General features: G+C 38.5%; 3 protein-coding genes and 1 pseudogene across 3 annotated transcripts; all 4 read right to left on the bottom strand.

Moving 5' to 3' along the window:
* Positions 1–642: 642 nt before the first annotated feature.
* Positions 643–5,548, bottom strand: LOC121786638 (beta-glucosidase 12-like). Its single transcript, XM_042185271.1, has 11 exons — positions 5,363–5,548; positions 4,013–4,082; positions 3,870–3,928; positions 3,729–3,804; positions 2,979–3,056; positions 2,717–2,804; positions 2,265–2,636; positions 1,653–1,864; positions 1,240–1,377; positions 1,060–1,168; positions 643–953 (listed from the first exon to the last, which is right to left on the bottom strand). The coding sequence occupies exons 1-11, from the start codon at positions 5,546–5,548 to the stop codon at positions 764–766; spliced, it is 1,578 nt and encodes a 525-aa protein (XP_042041205.1). The 3' UTR covers positions 643–763.
* A 2,166-nt stretch (positions 5,549–7,714) lies between these two features.
* LOC121788010 (probable protein phosphatase 2C 28) lies at positions 7,715–10,113 on the bottom strand. Its single transcript, XM_042186864.1, has 4 exons — positions 9,848–10,113; positions 9,623–9,670; positions 9,092–9,330; positions 7,715–8,388 (listed from the first exon to the last, which is right to left on the bottom strand). Exons 1-4 carry the CDS (start codon positions 9,862–9,864, stop codon positions 8,204–8,206), a joined length of 489 nt encoding a protein of 162 aa, XP_042042798.1. The 5' UTR covers positions 9,865–10,113; the 3' UTR covers positions 7,715–8,203.
* A 1,793-nt stretch (positions 10,114–11,906) lies between these two features.
* LOC121788009 lies at positions 11,907–12,710 on the bottom strand (annotated as a pseudogene).
* A 2,505-nt stretch (positions 12,711–15,215) lies between these two features.
* LOC121788008 (tubulin beta chain-like) lies at positions 15,216–17,111 on the bottom strand. Its single transcript, XM_042186863.1, has 3 exons — positions 16,718–17,111; positions 16,211–16,480; positions 15,216–16,055 (listed from the first exon to the last, which is right to left on the bottom strand). Exons 1-3 carry the CDS (start codon positions 17,109–17,111, stop codon positions 15,373–15,375), a joined length of 1,347 nt encoding a protein of 448 aa, XP_042042797.1. The 3' UTR covers positions 15,216–15,372.

The raw sequence follows: 17,111 nt of genomic DNA, 5'->3' as shown, positions 1-17,111 counted from the left end.
ATCTTTGAGGATAGTTTTTCTTGAAGTACACACTTCAAAATTTTTCTTCAATCCATTAATATAGCTGAAATTTTTTCATTTGTAGGAAATAACGAACTCGAGTAAAGTTCATGATATTATTTTCCAAATTAAAAGTTCGTGGACAAAATCCAACTTTTTGAAAGTTCCATGATATTAGGGGCCAATATCCCTAAAAATAAAATAAATTATGAATATTTAATTGTGATTTAGACATGCAACTTTCTATAAGTACCTTCACTGGTTGGTTCTCATTGTAAGGGTTTCTAAAAGGTTTGGTCAACGGATGCAATCACACACCACCGTTAGAAAATAATGGAGTAAAGTCTATTTTTAGTCCTAAACATATGACCATTTTACAATTTTGATTTTATTACTTGAATGCCGAACAAATAAAAATGGTCCCAAAATATCATTTTTTACGACTCCGTCACAAAACTAACACTCAACGCTAATTAAGTCATCTTGACATGGAGTAGTAGTACTTGTTTGTATTTTCTAAAGGGTGGTTTACTCAGTATCAATATTTAGTAAAATACTTTAGATCTGATAACATTTTTATAAATTAAAAACGCAAAAGATTAAATAATCAAGAAAGACCGAGTTGTATTCGACAAGACATTCTTGGATCATATCTGAAATTAGATTGGGCTTTGCATGGTGATTCAAATTCCACATAGACAATATCATAGTCATAGTAATAAATACTAGTAATACAAATTTAAATTAAGATGTGTTTGGAATTTCACTGTGACCAAGTTGTCTTCGATAAGAAATTGTTGAACCAAAGGGCAGAAATCTTAGGATATCTTCTTAACAATTCATCTCTGTAGTCCACGTAATATAGTCCAAATCGAACTGAAAATCCACCAGCCCACTCAAAATTATCTACCAATGACCATACAAAATATCCCTTCACATTTGCATCATCTTTTCTGAAATATTAAAAATTCAGACCTAATTAAATAACAATTGCAAAAATTGGGCGATTATTGAAGCTAATTTAAAGAAAATAAGTGTTAGAAGGGAAAAGAGACTAACTCAATTGCTTCATTCAGACAGCACAAATGATGATGAATGTAGTCTTTCATCATGTTGTCTTGTAAGGCCAGGGATAGTTCTAAAGTGTCATTTCTTGCCTCATCAAGCCCTGAAATCAAGTTACCTTATTTAGGAATTTTGATAGCAGAAACACAAATAATGTTAAAGACATAAGTATACCATTTTCAGTGATGTAAATTAGTGGATTGTTGTATTTTTGTTTTATTAATTTGAGCATTTGTCGAAGTCCCTTTGGATAAATGTAGAGTTTGCTCGAATCCCTTCCTTGCTCGCCAATTGGCTTTCCATTCTTGGTCCCTACCAAGAATACAAGATATGATAAACGTACTGATAAAATAATGTTAGGATCGTCAACTGGACATTAGTTTGATATTGTCTACTTTGGGTCAAGCCTGTACGGATTTTTTTAGGTCACTCCGAAGAGACTTAAAACTGATTAGAGTTGGACTGTAAATTATATACAGTTTCCAACTTCCCTCCATTATCCGATATGGAATGGGTTTGCACCCAACAAATAAAGCATGTCATATATGGCTAAAACGAATATTCAATTTGTGACATAATGAATTCACCTGTGATCACCATCTCAGAGTCAGTGGTGTAGCTATAGCTAGTCGAGTTTGGTTTGTCGAGGGCATATATTGCACCATAGTAGTTGAACCCTATGAAGTCAAAAGACCCCTTAACCATCTTAACCTCATTTTCATCAAATTTAGGTAATCTTTCCTTAACTCGAATCTTCATACTTTCTGGATAACTTCCATGTGTCAATGGTTCCATATACCTAAAAGGTCGCAACAATTTTGTAACTAATACTATAAATTTATTTAAACTATTGACTTGAAAATTGAGGGGTACTGTGTGGAACAATATTATCAGTTGAAAACTATCTTAAATTAATAAGTAATAACTATGTCAACAACCTACGTTATGAATGCCAACACGAAGACATTTGTATGTCAACTAAATGTAATTGACATACATATATCTTCTGTTGACATCTATTTACATGTTAACATAAGACGTACGTATATCAACTACATTTAGTTGACATACAAATGTCTTCGTGTTGATATCCATAATGTAGGTTGTTGACATATTTATTAGTTACTACTGTTAATTTAATATAGTTGTCAATCTAACATGACCCACCCTTATAATATACTTCAATTCAAGAAACTCACCAACCAAGCATGAAGTCCATGGCTCGATCCTTAGCCTTCTTATTCTCATTCGTCTCATCGAACGGTTCAAACCAATACGCTGCAAAAACTATCCCAATTTTCCCCTTTTGCGAATCTTGATACTTTTCTCTATACAAATTTACAACGACAGAATGACCTAGAAGAAGGTTGTGTCCCACGATATAGGGCTCCGTGGCAGAGTCTCCACCCGTGCAGTTGAGACCCTGCCACTCCGAGCATCGTGCGGGTGCAAAAACACCATAGGCGTAACCATACACGCTAAACGTCCACGGTTCATTTATAGTGACCCAGTACTTGACACGATCACCGAATTGCTCGAAGACGAGGTTTGCAAAGTCAAGAAAATCACCTCTATATATATCGTATAGGATTTAGGAGAAGCTCAAGAAATGAATACTACTACTATAAATTGGAGATCTTTAAAGGCTTACACAATTTGAGAAGATAGGTATCCACCATATGCATCTTGTAGAGCTTGTGGAATGTCAAGATGGTGCAGTGTCACAAAAGGCTCTATACCTATATATATACATTGCCATTCATTTAATGAAAATTCTAATTTTAAACTGATTGTACTTTCATGCTTGGTATTTGCGGCAATTTTAATTTCTTCAAGCTAATTAATTACTAGTACTATATTGTAATTACAATTGAACATTTGAACTCTAACTCCAAAAAAAAAGTGCTACTAACCATTAGCAAGGAGTTCGTTAATGAGATTGTTGTAATAATCAATCCCATCCTGATTAACACCTGCCTCAATCTTTCCACCTGTATCACATCCAAATCAAACCTTATGAAAACACACTCACTCACATATTTTTCCTTTATATCAAGAAAATGGTAAATTCATATTCATCACTGTATGAAAAATGATGCACCTAACGAATTTATGTTAAAAGATATGTAAAATGAGAACGATAACATTGTTTTCCTGCAAAATTAATTCTGAAATAAATTACTCCTCCCCCTATTTGATTTTGAAAATAAGGCAAGGTTTCAAGCATTACAACCCACCCAATCAGGAGATAGAAAAAAAGTGGCTATTATGGTGTGTTGGTGTATGGATTAGAGGATAGTGTCTTTTTTCTCCAATTCAAATGATTGATAAATTAAATGACATAGAAGGATGACAAAGAGTGGATCGAATGCAAAGAGGAGGACGTGCACTTTAAGATCAAGGTCACCAGTATGTTTCTTGATTCTCTTTTGTTCGTGTTTTATTATAGCTTGCTTTTTGTTTTTGTTTTTTGGATCTGGTTTCATGCCTGTGTTGTGTTAGGGTTCACTATATTTTATTTTATCTTTTTATTATATTGAAGATTTTACTCATATAAATCTTGCTCACCTCTTTTAAATTTAAGCATTTGGTACTCATAAAAAACTTAGCTCACTTATTGAAACTATCAATGTTGTATGATTTCCGACACAAATTAACATCACCTGGCAAGACCCTTGACCATGATATCGAAATCCGATAGGCGTCAAGACCCAAACCTCTTGCAATTTTTACATCTTCCTATAAAGAATGAACAATTTTAAAAAATTCGGATTTAATTTTAACAAATTATAAATCATATTTACCTTGTACATATGATAGGAATCGATGGCCACGTCTCCATTACTATGATCCTTAATCTTTTCTGAAAATAGCAATAATACTAGTATTATAAGTAATCAAGAATTAGTAACAAAAATCCCATTTCAAATGTGGCATCGGACAAAACCTGGATAAGAATGCGTGAAATTGTCCCACAAACTCTGGCCTTTTCCATTTTCCTTTACCGCGCCCTCGTACTACACAAACGAGAATTAACTACTTTACCACTAGGTCTAGGGTTGGGGAAACATATCAAAATACCGAAATACCGGCCTTATCATATCAAAAAAATATAACAAATACCGAATTTTTGGTATACCGTGATTTTCGATACGGTATGATACCTTACCGAAAGATTTCGGTAAGGTAACGGTATGAATTTTCATATACGGCGGTATACCGCTTTATACCGAAATTCGGTATATACAGTAAATTAAGGTATATACCATAAAATATAAATATAATTATATATAAAATATATTTTATATATTTTTAAATAATAAAGTTTATTGTGAAATATAAATATAATTATGAATAAAATATATTTAATATATATATATATATATATAATTATAAAATATAAATAATATTCTAAAAACTCAAATTATTTATTTTCATTGATGTTGAAAGTATGGTATACCGCAAACGTACGGTATACCAAACTTTAGTACGGTATATCGAAAATGAGGTACGACATCAGTATGGAAATTGGTCATACCGGAAATAAGGTATTGATATAAATCCATGGGTTCCATCCTAAAACCAATTGGTGATAGGAGGAGGGGCCCATGAGACTTATATACTAGTTTCAGTTTTTTCTTGACACTGATGTGGGACAGTTATATGTTATATTTTTAGTTTCAATTGTCAACACCCTCCCTCAAACCCTTCAAGGTGAATCTTGGAGGGGTTGGACTTTTTTATGATCGATTGGACAATCGGTCCAGAATCTTGGAGGGGTTGGACTTTTTTATGATCGATTGGACAATCGGTCCAATTTTTTTTTCAATCAGCCCAATTTTTTTTTCGATCTGTTAGACCGCTGGCCCAAATTTTCAGCCCAGTTATACTGCTGGGCCAGTCATTTTTTTTCGGTTTCAGCCCAGATATACTGCTGGGTCAGTTAAATATGACCCACAGTCGGCGACCCGCTCTGATACCATGATAGAAATCCATGAGTTCCATCCTAAAACCAATTGGTGATAGGAGGAGGGGTCCATGAGACTTATATACTAGTTTCAGTTTTCTCTTGACACCGATGTGGGACAGTTATATGTTATATTTTTAGTTTCAATTGCCAACAGGTATACCGAAATTTGGTATACCAGAAATTTTGATAAGGTAAAGGTATGATTTTTTCAGATACCGAATTTACGGTAAGGTATACGGTATGGTGGTTTTAGTAAGGTACACCGTACCTACCCACCCCTAACAGGTCAACATACGGACGGACAGGTTCAAATCTTTAATTAATCACCTGATATGCTGAGGATGCTGCCCCGAACACAAAGCCTTCTGGAAAGTTCCCGCGTACAACCGGGGATGTCGTGTCGCAACGACACGTAGTCGATGTTGTTGTGGGATTTGCAGAGCTTAGGGAATTAGCTATGAATGAGAGAAGACAGAGGAGCGAGTAGTGAGTTAGACTTGCCATTTGACTCATTTCTAACTTCTTTTCATTGCCACCTTATACCAATTTGTCCACTTTTTTATATTAATAAAATATCCTTTCTTTCTTATCTATAGTATCTATTAATAGGGTTAATTAGTCGAGATATTATATAAAATGATGCTAAAGCAACGGTTGTGGTGAGTTTTTGATTTGATAAGTTTGCAATAATTAATCCTTGACTATTGATCACTAATTAACAATCTCTTCTTTTAGAGTAATGGCTTTTTGGAAGACCGTTAGAGTAATTAACATAAAGTAGTCCTTTTTTTATGATTCCGTAAAAAAACTAACAGTCAACGCTAATTGCACAGTGGAATGACCGTTAGTTTTTTTGACGAAACTGTAAAAAAAAGGACCACTCCGACAATAATTTCATTTGTTATGAACCTGTTTTTCAGAAAATGAATGTTTTGAACCAAACTCATATTTTGGTCATATATTTACTGTTAGGAGGAGGACCAACTAAATTCTACTTGCCATTCACGAATTTTTTTTATAGGTTCAGAATATGAGACCAAAAAAATCAATTTGAAATTGGACAGATGTTGTGGCCATTAAAATGAGAGAACCAAATAAAAAAATAAATGAAATGATTGCCTTATTACACGGCTTCTACTGAAAAGGAAAAAAAAAAGGAATTAAATGTTACCGATGCTATTGAAAAGTGGTCACCAAAATAATGCTGGAGAGCATATTGATTTTCAAATAATATAGCATTAATATATATTAGACACTAGAATCATCAAAAACAAAATTATCAGATGTCTACTAGCTCAACTTTAATTATATAATAACGTTATCTTTCATCTATAAAGTTCTTTTCATATATAAATAATATTCTCTCCATACTATTAAAAATAAAACGTTTTCCTTTTTGGGTTGTCTCAATACAAATAAAATATTTTCTAAAATAGAAATAACATTATCTCTACTTTTTCTTCTCTCTTACTTTACTCTGTCTTCTTTAACTCATAAAACAATACTACATAAAATTCCATACAGAAAAGCAAACGTTTCATATTTATTGGGACGGAGGGAGTACAATGCATGGAAAAAGTGAAGGCCAAAGTAGACACTACTATTCCCCTCTAAATTGACATTAAAATAAGTAGTTGATTCACTCTCGAACACTCACTGTGCTAATACTCGTACTCCTACTCTTACAACATCTTCAATGGCGACGAGCGGACAGGCTAGCAGATTAAGAGTGCTGGCCGGTCCGCTCGCCGAACCATTGGAACCGGCGAGCGCCATTTCGGCGAAAAAAATCGGCGACACGACGCTGATTTTCAGGCGCTGGCCGATCCGCTTGCCGGTCAGCTGGCCTCCATTGCAGGCTCCCGATCGGCGAGCGATCGGCCAGCTCAATTTTTTTTAAAATTTTTCGAAACACTCTATATACACGATTTGCACGTCATTTTCATTCGCACCACTTGTTTAAACGAGTTTTCTCTCCATCTTAATTTCTGTACAAGTGCAACAACGTGAAAATGAGTAACGCGGGTGGTAGTAGTGGTGGAGGACTGCACGTCGTTAGATTTTTTTTTTAATTAATGTAATTTTTTTAATTAATGTACTTTTTAAAATTTTACTATTATTATTGAATTTTCCCGTATTTGTGTCGTAAATTTAATTTCGTATTTTGTGTGATTGTTAATTATTTATTTTTTATAATTTTGTTTATTGTGACTAGCCTATTGCTTGTCTAGTTGCTTGTCCTGATGACGTGGCAGAAGGAGTTTTTAGTATTGATGACGTGGCAGGAGGAGTTTGTGGTTAGCTTATGGCTGACCTATTACCATTGGAAGTGCTCTTATAAATGTTATCCAATTTTGCCATTTCAATAATCTTGAAATATTGTACACTTTATTTTTTTTTTCATTTTTATAAATGGACTCCACTTTCCACTAACTCATTACACTCACATTCTATTATAAAAGCAATATATAAATATGAAACCTACATTTCACTAACTTTTTCCACTAACTTTTTTTCACATTTTACATTTCTTAAAACTCGTGTCGAGTCAAACATGAATAACATTTCGCAGATAATTAATGTTTGGGCCACCATTTCATTAGGCCTTCGTTTTTATAGATTTATAGTATAAAAAATAACTACTACACAATTCAGAACCGCAAAAATAGTGAGCATATATTCATGTCAAATAGTGCTAAGTAGTAGACGAGTAGTCGAAAATAGATGGTCAGAGTGAGTTACTACACTACCTTGACTAGAAAAGCCAAAACACTAGTCCATTTTATTAGGGTATTTATAAAATGTGGCAACACAACTTAAGAGATAGAAGTATCGATCAATCTCGAAACATGACAACACCACATGAAATGTCATCTTTGGAGCCTCTTGAAAGTGCCTGATTGGTCAACTCTTTTGCAGCCTCTCACCACCATCCTTCATTCCTCTTATGCAATCCACAGCATCTTCATTCGACTTTACGTGCCACACTCCATCGCTCGCTAATAGGATGAACTCCGTGCAGTGGCGGATCTAGGGGGGGGCAGGAGGGGGCGGTCGCCCCCTCCGTGCGATTATTTTCCCCTTATCGGGACGTAAAATTACCATGTTCGCCCCCTCCGTTTGCCTCCGGCGTCACCCCGAACAACGAAAAGAATAGCCATGTCCGCACTAAATCAAGCTAATACTATATATTCCGCCCCCTCCGATTCCGGATCCTGGATCCGCCACTGACTCCGTGTGTTCATCAATCTTCTCTATACCAATATCCGGTCTCGATGTAATGTGAGCCTTGAGCCGCCCGTCTCCAAACGCCCTCGTCATCGCAAGCTGCCCGTCCACCCTCGGAATATTCCCTGCAATCGCTAATTTATTCAATCCAATTTCACATTTTCAAACAACACAAATACAGTTTCTTTAATTTAATCCATCTGTCCTATAAAACTAGACCATTTTTGCAATTTTGATCAGTACGTACACCTAAGGAACAACTTTTAATTTAGGAAACCATTATTAATATTCCACTCACTTATTTAATCAATTAACTTTTAATTTACGAAACCACAGTTCCTACCACTATTCCGAGTTCATTAATTAAACATTAAAATCTGTGTCACTTCAAAACTATGAGTTAACATTAAAATCTGCATCACTTCAAAACGGTCAGTTAATATTAAAATCGGTATCACTTCAAAATTGTCAGTTAACATTAAAATCTATGTCACCTCAAAACTGTCTAACATTAAAATCAACAGTTAACATTAAAATCAATTAAACTTCAAAACGGTTAGTTAACATTAAAATCAATTAAACATTAAAATTTGTGACACTTCAAAACTGTCAATGTCATTTAACATTAACATAAATTAAACATTAAAATCTGTGTCATTTCAAAACTGTCAGTTAACATTAAAATCTGTATCACTTCAGAACTGTCAATTAACATTAAAATCAATTAAACATTAAAATCTGTGCCACTTCATGACGGTCTCAAATACGTGTGACTTTAAAAGTGTGAGTTAACATACAGTACAATGGACTAAGTATTAAAATTGATACCCGGTTTATGGGACACGAACCCGCCCTTGCTCTCAACCATTTTCTTCTCCTTCAACTCCTCATGGTCCACCGACACCTGCTTCGCCTCCCCATTTCTACATGAATCGCCAACGTTCGCCACAACCACCTTCTCCCCGTCGATCACTATCGCCGTCACCGCAGTCGAACCGCCTCGAGAACCCACCACATTTTCCAAGATATCGTTGTCCGTCTCCTCATAAGTCCTCGTAAAAATCGGCCTGTTCATAAATACTTTCTTCACAAAATATAGAAATAATAGTATTCTCTAATTAACTGTGTCTTAAAAATAATAAAGCAATGACCTGATTTAGTATATTATGAAATAGGTGATTTTGTAGATATTGGGCGACATCGCGGCAGGAATGGCCGTCGAATTATTAATTTAACAAAGTCGAACAAATACCTCATCCGTCTAATCTTAAGTGATTTATTGGTTCTGGACATGTCTTTTGAAAAAATATAATAAATAGTTAAAGTAAAGAGGAGGGATTAGATGCTATGCACAAGTACCTGAATTTTGATGACGTCAGCCTCACTATTCGAAACCGATCTTTCCCTCTGAAATCCAAGTATGGAATTTAGTGCTGCACACTATCTAACACAGTAAATGCTCTTCTAGCTCCTTGTAAAAAAGGAGTAGGAAATTTTCTGTTACATTTTTTACAAGACAAGAACAGAAGACAGCAGCATCAAATATGTTGGGAGTGGAATTTTGTCGGAAATTCAAAATCACACCTTAATCGTGACGACATCTGGGCCGTCCATTTTCGCGGATTTTGATTGGACTATTTGGTCGGACTATAGAATGCTGCGTTATTTATTGCGGTGGATTAACTGACACGTGGCGGAGCGTGAGAAGGCGGCGGAGTTGGTGTCTTCCGTCGTTTGATATCCAGTTTACAGCTTGCCAGAAATTTGATCTGAATTGCAACTCTTGCTGCCATGGCCGAATTGTTTTTATTTGCTCTGTTTTTTCAGAATGAAAATAGGTGGAGAATACCACAAGCCCACCCCATTTTACACTTTGTGTTTTATTCGAATATGAAAAATATATTTGTAATGTTGGACTGAGAATTTTAGTGTATGATTATTTAAAGAGCACCGTCTCTTAAAAAATACTAGTTTCTATTGTCATTTTAATATATCTCATAAAATTAATCAATTTTGTAGTGCCTTCATTCAATATAAATATGTCCATTTTCTATTTCCATCCATCCTATAAAAATATAAATATTTCTATTTATAAAAAATTCTCCCAACTCATCACTTATATCCATCAATTTATTTACAAATTATACGAATATGGCTTACCATTATAACTCATTAAACACTAATAATAATTTGGATCCCACTATCACTAACACTCCTTTAACTACCCTTCTCCTTCGATTTCTTATTTTACTAATTGCGTATTAATTTTCATTACATTTTAAATACACATATTTTAGTAAGCGGAGAGTGTATTTATTACAACATTTGTAAACACATAGTATTATATTATTAATGATTTAAATTTTATTATCCACTAAGAGCATCCACATCCGTGCTCTTGCCAACGAGCATGGATGTGGGCCCGAACCCACTTTTACTCCCTGCTCTTAGGCAAGAGCACAACACCCACATCAGTGCTCTTCCGCAAGGACATGCTCAAGGGTCCCACCATTTTATTATTCAATTTAAAAAAAAACATTTCCACAATATTAAAATGCATTAAAATAACCGGAATAATATTACAAATGACAAAAAAACTAAAAATTACATAATTTAAATCCTAAAAATTAAAAATTACATAATTAAATTCATAAAATTAAAAAAACCCACTACTCGTGGCCGAATTTCGCCCAAATGGATGATGAATGTGTGTATTTGTAGATGTTTTTGGGATTAAATTTTTTATTAAAAATTTCAAAAAAAATTTCAAAAAAATGGTAATAAAATCTGTATATTTTTGGGTCCAATTTTTTTTTTTAATTTTTGGTATTATTTTCAATTTTTTTTAAAAAAGAAAAAAACGCCAACTGCCAATAGAAACGCGCTACGTCACCCTGCTTGCTGGCACGGACGTGCTCTTAGCTAAGAGCAGCGCCGTGCCAGCGGCAAGAGCGCAGCGGCGGACAACGATGTCGTGGCGCTGGTACGGACGGACGGACAGCGGTGTGCTCTCCACTGTGGAAGCTCTAATATTATTTATACTATTTTTCTTTATTTTTATATTTTATTAATTTTATATTTAAATTGGTGTTACTCCTAAAGTCCCTAATTGTAAGAGACGGATTCGATGACCAATTGTTGTGTTGTTTGAGAGCTTAAGTAGAACGGGTGTGGTATTATAAATTGTTGGGTTATAAACTCATCTCATATCGTATGAGTGAAGGAGTAAGCAGTATATAAGTGTTGTCCAATCTAATTAGTTTGATGTCTTTTAAAAGTGATCCTAAAATAAATTCGTGCACGCTTGATCTAAAGTGCATAATATCAAACTAGTGTGCAGTCGAGTCGACTATGATAGTACAGATGAACCCTGAATTTATATCGGAGTAAATTTGAAAAATTTGAATATTTTGGTCGAAATTAGAAAAAGCTAAAGACAGATAGATTTGAGATTCCATGCATATGCCTCAATTTTAAATAGAATTCCTCGAGTAAATTGCTATTGTATAGGACTATATGTTTTCTTGAGCTCTTTACTATTTGAGAAACTATTAATATACCAACAATACAAAATAAAAAGTGGAAAATATGTCAAAAATTGAAGATTACCATTATATGTAAAAATTATCAAGACTATAATAGCCTAGAATTTGGACATGATCGAATCAACTGTCTTAGTATCAACTTGGAAAGCCTTGGCAAGAAGATCATTAGGAATCTTAGGGTTGGATCCAAATACCGAATTCGCAACGGTAATAACACCGGGGCTCTGGCTACTCAGCCCTGCAATGGCGACAGCGTTACCGGTCCCCTTGTTGCGTTGGAAATGGACAAGTCCCTCTGGAAAAACAAAAACGTCGCCTTCATTTAGTACTTTGGTCATAAGATGATTTTCAGGATTGGAGGTCACAAACCCGACCTCAAATGTGCCTTGAATAACTGTGAAAATTTCCGTTGCACGAGGGTGGGTGTGGGGCGGGTTGACCCCACCCGGCAAAAAGTCCAAACGGGCTATATACTGAGATTCCAAGGGTGTTTAGCCCCGGAATCTGGAGGACCGTCACGGGGGTGACTTTTGATCCCAAGGGATTCGAGGCGTTTCCCGATACATGGAGCCCACTAAAGGAAAAGTCTTTAGCTTGAACCGAACTAGGGTTTTTGCAGGGGAAACCATTCATCAACACAGGCCTTGATAAATTGGAGAAGAGTCAAATTAAATCATAATTGTATAGGAGTACAAATTAAGCAATCAATTAACTCAATCTTTCTTTAGAACATATATATATACCCCACACAAATAAAAATAATTCATGATTGAGATATAGTAATAATTACCACGGCTAGTATCGGCAACACATAAATCTTGGAGAGGACTTGGATCAGATGCCAAGGCAACAAAATTACACCTTGCAATAAGCAGTCCTAGCAACACAAAATAAGATGACATTATAAACTTGTATGAATTGAGAGCATTAGCAATGGCGCGCCCTAAGGCGTGCCCTATGCACCGCCATGTCATCATTTTTATCCTCCTACCCTCTCACCTGCAGTGGGGCGCCCTAAGGGACGCCCTAAGGCGCGCCCTATATGTTTTACTATTATTTAGTTAATTAATTTAAATGTTTTCAAATATATAATGCAAACTAATTAAAAAACACAACGAGTAGCTAAAAACCGGCGAAGACTGCATTGATTAACAAAAGTTACATGATTCAAGTTGGCTAATCTACGCAATTCTCAACTCCCGGCGCAGCTCATCGATCAACCCCTGGAAGTATTCGGCTTTGGCGGGGTCCATACACTTCTCGAGGGCCTTGTGAGTCTGCAACAACGTCCGCGCCATCGAGGCTCTTGCCAACCCCACATACGCGGCGACCGTCGGGCTCGGGGTCGGGGTCGGGATCGGGAGCGGCGATGGGGTGGCGGCGGTCGAGGATGATGTCGCCGTCGCCTTCCCCTTGTTCTTCGCAGCCTTGACGCCTATGGGACGCCGGGAGGACATCGGTGTGCCGGAACTCTCCTCCTCTGTGTACGTCCGGTTGAGGTCCACCGGACAAGTTCCGCTTTCGCTGCTCGTGTAACCACCAGCGGTGGTGGTCTTCGTCCTCTTTGTCGCACCGGTGTGCAGAATCCTGCCTTGGAACTTCTGCTTGTCCCTCAAGAGCGCCCAGATGCCCAAATGCTTGAAGTCGCCGTACATGGACTGGTACGGCAACAACGCTCTATCGCGCACGTCGCTCAAGCTCTCGCCGCTCCCCTGATCCCTCGCGCACTTCTCGTACTCCGACTCGAACAGGTTGACTTGCTTCTTCACCTGATCCCAGTGCTTGCGGAGCTGCTCCTGTTGGCGCTTGTACGCGCTCGGCGGCTTCGCCTCATTGTAGCGCTCGACAATGCGCTCCCAGTACACGAGCTGCTTCTGGTTGTTGGCGAATATCGGGTCCTCCGATATATCCACCCAACACCTCGCCAAGACGAGGGTTTTATCCGGATGGTAGTTCGTACGGCCGAGGGCGTACTCTTCATTCATTGCCGGAGATGGCAACTTGTTCGCGCGGTGCCGGATCCGCTTCTTTTTGGCGGGGGCTGCAGCGGCGGATGGGGTGGCGGTGGTGGCACCGGCGGCGCTGCGGGAGGGGGCAGCGGGTCGGTTTGGAGACGACTCCATGTCAGACAAACCATACGAATCCGTACTGAATTCGGGATCGTACTGCGTGTTGGCGTCGAACGGCCGATATTCGTCGGGTTCTGTACCCGGCCAACTCGCATCACAACTAAATATCGGACTATTGGGACTTGAATCCTTTTCGTAGTAAATGTGAGTTTCGAGAGTGGAATCGTGAAATGAAATGTTACAAATGAAGCCGGAATAGAGGGTATTTATACAAATTTTTCGAATTTAGCATTTAAAAAAAATAAAAAACGCGTGCCATCGTCTGCGGCCATCGTCCGCGGAGCCCACAATGGTGTTCGATGGTGCGGACGATGGTGCTGACGATAGGCCATCGTCCGCGCCCGAAGCTTAGGGCGTGGGCGTAGGGCGTGCCATCGGGCGCGCCCGAGGACGATGGCACGCATCGGGGTGCCATCGGGCGCCCCATCGTGGGTGCTCTGACTGTGTAAAGTTAAATAACTCGTATCAATTACAGGACATGTAAGAGAATTATTGGACAGTGTTTTAAGATTTTACGGTTGATTTTATAGGGCTGGAGAGTGTAAAAATATTTAAAAGTTAATACTAATATTGTGCCGTTCTTACAAGACCAAGGAGCAGTATTTGTCATATTTATTTGTCGTTGCCAGATAAATTCAAAACTCTGTTATACAACTTGTGATGTAATCATCGATATCTTGTATGTTTAGTTGTTTTTTTTATAGTTCTTGTTTTTACTGAGGACTGCACATGTTACAAGTGATTGACGCCCAACTATAGATATTTTGTGAGGGATTTTAACTACTAGAGTGTCCAAAGATAGACTTACAAGGCACAAATATTACTCCCACCGTCCTATAATAATTGTCACATTTCATTTTTACCATAAATAGTAAGTAGGTCTCACATTCCACTAACTCACGTCACTCACATTTTATTATAAAATTAATATAAAAAAGTGGACCCACATTCCAATAACTTTTCCAACTAACTTTTTTTTACATTTCTTAAATCCTGTGCCTATAATAAGAATGACAATTATTGTGTGATATAGGGAGTACTAAAGATCTTATTCATAAAAAATGAATTGGCACGCCTAATTTTTAGCTATGGAACTATTGAGAAAATTATTCAAGTCATTATATAATCGCTTATTTTTGAAAACTGCATAATTGACCTTAATCAAACTTGATGCTATAAATTTTTTTTTTGCAATTTGTCCATTACTATTTTATCATAAAAAAGGTTGAAGCTTTGCATCAATATTACACATTGTTTTATTTTAGGATAGCGGTAGATTTAGCTTAATTAAAAGAGGAGTTCATAGCCTCCAACCATGATAATAACCATTTATTAGATACAAACATCACATTAACTCAAATCACACAATAGAAAAAATACAACAACAACCATTAACATTTAACACACACCATGAGATTGATCCACACAAAAATCTTCATGCCCCGTCGTCCTCGTCCTCGTCCCCGTCCTCGTCCTCCTCATAGCCCTCCTCGGCTGCCGCGTCCTGGTACTGCTGGTACTCGGCCACGAGGTCGTTCATGTTGCTCTCGGCCTCGGTGAACTCCATCTCATCCATCCCCTCGCCCGTGTACCAATGCAAGAAAGCCTTGCGCCGGAACATGGCCGTGAACTGCTCGCTCACGCGCCTGAACATCTCCTGGATCGACGTCGAGTTCCCTATGAACGTAGACGACATGTTCAGGCCCTTGGGCGGGATGTCGCACACGCTCGACTTCACGTTGTTCGGGATCCACTCCACGAAGTAGGACGAGTTCTTGTTCTGCACGTTGATCATCTGCTCATCCACCTCTTTCGTGCTCATCTTGCCCCGGAACATGGCCGAGGCCGTCAGGTAGCGCCCATGGCGCGGGTCCGCCGCGCACATCATGTTCTTGGCGTCCCACATCTGCTGAGTCAGCTCTGGGACGGAGAGGGCCCGGTACTGCTGGGACCCCCTCGAGGTCAAGGGTGCAAACCCCACCATGAAGAAATGGAGGCGCGGGAATGGGATGAGGTTCACCGCGAGCTTCCTGAGGTCGGAGTTGAGCTGTCCCGGGAAACGGAGACAGCACGTGATGCCACTCATTGTCGCGGAGATCAAGTGGTTCAGATCACCAACTGAAAACATATCACAAGAATCAATAGTGTTGGTGGCATAAAAGTAATTATGTAGGATTTCAGTTCTTTTTTTATACTGAAATATTGTTGGCATTTAGTATTTTTGTTTCATTTGCCAATATTTATGGCCTATTTGGGAGATGGAGGGTACTTGCATGTAGGGGTGGAGAGCTTGAGCGTGCGGAAGCAGATGTCGTAGAGAGCCTCGTTGTCAAGTACCATACACTCGTCGGCGTTCTCAACGAGTTGGTGCACGGAGAGAGTGGCGTTGTAGGGCTCAACGACGGTGTCGGAGACCTTAGGAGAAGGGAAGACCGAAAATGTGAGCATCATACGGTCTGGATACTCCTCCCCGATCTTGGAAATCAGAAGGGTGCCCATGCCGGACCCGGTGCCTCCGCCCAGAGAATGGCACACTTGAAATCCTATATCATTCAAGATTTAAAAAACAACACATAATCCACTAGTACTAAATCGCGGTCTAGATATTTTCCCACTTAAACAAATGTGCTCAGCTCAGACCCACTTCATTTCACTGATGGGCCTGGGCCTGAGCTGCTCTGGGCTGGGTCACCGACCCAGCCCAGTTTACAACTTCACAAATCTAATAAAAAAATCCGAAACAAGTCAAAGTAAAGAAAAATATGAACCGAAAACCAAACCTTGCAAACAATCACAATTCTCAGCTTCCTTACGAACAACATCAAGCACGGAATCGATCAACTCCGCGCCCTCCGTGTAATGCCCCTTGGCCCAGTTATTCCCGGCCCCGGACTGGCCAAACACAAAGTTATCCGGGCGGAAAAGCTGGCCAAAGGGGCCGGACCTGACCGAGTCCATGGTTCCCGGCTCGAGGTCCATGAGCACGGAGCGTGGGACGTACCTCCCGCCACTGGCCTCGTTGAAATAAACGTTGATCCTCTCAAGCTGGAGATCGGAGTCGCCGCTGTATTTCCCAATGCCGTCGATGGCATGCTCGCCGCATATCACCTCCCAGAATTTGGAGCCGATTTGGTTGCCACATTGGCCCCCTTGAATGTGCAAAATTTCTCTCAT

This window comes from Salvia splendens, chromosome 22 (genome assembly GCF_004379255.2).
Source record: "Salvia splendens isolate huo1 chromosome 22, SspV2, whole genome shotgun sequence".
Classification (NCBI taxonomy): Eukaryota; Viridiplantae; Streptophyta; class Magnoliopsida; order Lamiales; family Lamiaceae; genus Salvia; species Salvia splendens.
Note: the sequence above shows the minus strand (reverse complement) of the source record. Positions and strands in the feature narration are given on the sequence as shown.